This window comes from Corticium candelabrum, chromosome 18 (assembly GCF_963422355.1).
Source record: "Corticium candelabrum chromosome 18, ooCorCand1.1, whole genome shotgun sequence".
NCBI classification, from domain to species: Eukaryota; Metazoa; Porifera; class Homoscleromorpha; order Homosclerophorida; family Plakinidae; genus Corticium; species Corticium candelabrum.
Window position 1 is genome coordinate 4,328,420 of NC_085102.1, and position 2,500 is coordinate 4,330,919.

At 39.5% G+C, this 2,500-nt stretch overlaps 1 protein-coding gene across 1 annotated transcript in view; it reads left to right on the forward strand.

Annotated features, from left to right (window-relative positions):
* The window catches only part of LOC134193712 (dnaJ homolog subfamily C member 13-like), a 35,232-nt gene that overhangs the window by 11,931 nt on the left and 20,801 nt on the right, over window positions 1-2,500 (forward strand). The window contains 3 exon segments of the mRNA XM_062662548.1: window positions 118-548; window positions 1,616-1,691; window positions 1,767-1,913. Of these exon segments, the coding sequence (XP_062518532.1) occupies window positions 118-548; window positions 1,616-1,691; window positions 1,767-1,913 (654 nt within the window).

Here is a 2,500-nt window from a genome sequence, read left to right on the forward strand (position 1 = left end):
TGTGTGTGTGTGTGTGTGTGTGTGTGTGTGTGTGTGTGTCAGTGTGTGTGTGTGTGTGTGTGTGCTCGTGTCACACATGTGTATGTATGTGCATGTGTCAGATTTCTATATTTCTAGACTCTCCAACCCTCCAAGCAAGGCTCTCTCCGTCAAGTGGAGGCTTTTCTCATGCACTGGAAATCGCGCGTCGGAAAGAACCGCAACAAACGCAACGAGGCCTTCGACCAGCAAGTCGCTCTACGAAAATGCAGACAGAGAATCAAGGCAGACGTCAACTGGCTCTACTTCTATTACCAATTTGAAGTCGATCATGCAGAGCCAGCGCTCATATGGAATTACAAGACGAGAGAGGAGCTGAAGGAGGCACTAGAGACTGAGATCCGGTCGTTCCATGTTGATAAGGATTTGGGTGGTCAACACGTCATCTCGTGGAATTACCAAGAGTTTGAAGTTCGATATGAGTGTCTGCAGGATGAGATCAAAATTGGGGATTATTATTTGAGGTTGCTGCTTGAGCATGATATCAAACCAGAACAGATTGATAATCCGTAAGTTTGTTGTTGTTTGTTGTTGTTTGTTGTTTGTTGTTGTTTGTTGCTGTTTGTTGTTTGTTGCTGTTTGTTGTTTGTTGTGTTGTTTGTTGTTGTTTGTTGTTGCTGTTGCTGTTGTTTGTTGTTGCTGTTGCTGTTTATTTGTTGTTGCTGTTGTTTGTTGTTTGTTGGTGTTTGTTGTTGTTTTTGTTTTTGTTTGTTTGTTGTTTATTGTTGTGTTTTTTGTTTATTGTTTGTTATTGTTTGTGGTTGTTTGTTGTTGTTTGTTTGTTGTTATATTGTTTGTTGTGGTTTTTGTTGTTGTGTTGTTTGTTGTTGTTGTTGCTTTTTTGTTGTTGTGTTTTTTGTGTTGTTTTTGTTGTTTGTTGCTGTTTGTTGTTGCTGTTGTTTTTTTTTGTTTTTTTGTTGTTGTCTTGTTTGTGTTGTTTTTTGTTGTTGTGTTGTTTGTTGCTTTTGTTGTTGTTTTTGTTGTTGTTTGCTGTTGCTGTTGTTTGTTGTTTGTTTGTTGCTGTTTGTTGTTGCTTTTGTTTTGTTTGTTGTGTTTTTTGTTTATTGTTTGTTATTGTTTGTTGTTTGTTTGTTGTTGTTTGTTGCTTTTTTGTTGTTGTGTTGTTGTTTTTTGTGTTGTTTATTGTTGTTTGTTGTTTGTTTGTTGCTGTTTGTTGTTGTTTGTTTTGTTTGTTTGTTTGTTGTGTTTGTTGTGTTTTTGTTTAGTTTGTGGCTGTTTGTTATTGTTTGTTGTTTGTTGTTGTTATTTGTTGTTGTGTTGTTTGTTGTTGTTTGTCTATATCTGTCTTTGTCTGTCTGTTTGTGTACCTGTGTGCCTGTGTGTTTGTCTGTCCATCCATCTGTCTGTCTGTCTGTCCATCCATCTGTCTGTCTGTCTGTCTGTCTGTCTGTCTGTCTGTCTGTCTGTCTGTCTGTCCATTTGGCTGTCTGTTTGTCTGTCTATCTGTCTGTCTGTTTGTCTGTCTATTTACTTTTTGCATATTTGTTTGTTTGTTTTCCATCCGTTACACCGAGGAATTAACAATTACTCTAACTAATTGATATCAACACAATAGATTGGAGTTTTTTAATGACTTGTATCATCGCTATTTACTTGCATCGAAAGCGTCAATGAAAGCAATGTGTCTTCAGGTCAGTAGCTTTACAAGATCAAATGCAAATACAACAAGCATTTTGTTAATGTAAGAAATTGTGTTTTGTTTGCAGGCGATGACGATTGTTTACGGCAAATGTCATGACAAAATTGGTCCATTCAATGATGCCAGACACTTTGCTGTGATGTTGGAGAAAACGTGTGATCGGCTGGAAAGGGATAGACTGCTGCAGTTTTTGGACAAGCTGCTGTACAACAGAGTAAGATGGATTATTAATGAGAGAGATGTGTGTGCGTGTGTGTGTGCGTGTGTGTGTGTGTGTGTGTGTGTGTGTGTGTGTGTGTGTGTGTGTGTGTGTGTGTGGGCGGGTGGAGTATGGCTGGCAGGTGGACAGACAGATAGACAAAACAGACTGAAGGCCAGACAGATAGATGGAGGGACTGATGAACATACACAGAGACAGACAGACAGACAGACAGACAGACGGACAGACACAGACAGACAGACAGACACAGACAGACAGACAGACACAGACATACAGACAGACAGACACAGGCAGACAGACAGACAGACTGACAGACAGACAGACAGACACAGACAGACAGACGGACAGACAGACAGACACAGACAGACAGACAGACAGACAGACACAGACAGACAGACAGACAGACACAGACAGGCAGACAGACAGATAAACATATTGTTTTATTGATTTTAAACTTCGAAAGATATACAACAAGCAATTGTTCAAAAGAAAACAAATCCACTTCAATCCATTACTCTGTTCTTCAATTCAGATCAGACAGACAGACACTGTGAACTCGGGATTTTTAAGTGGTGTGATGG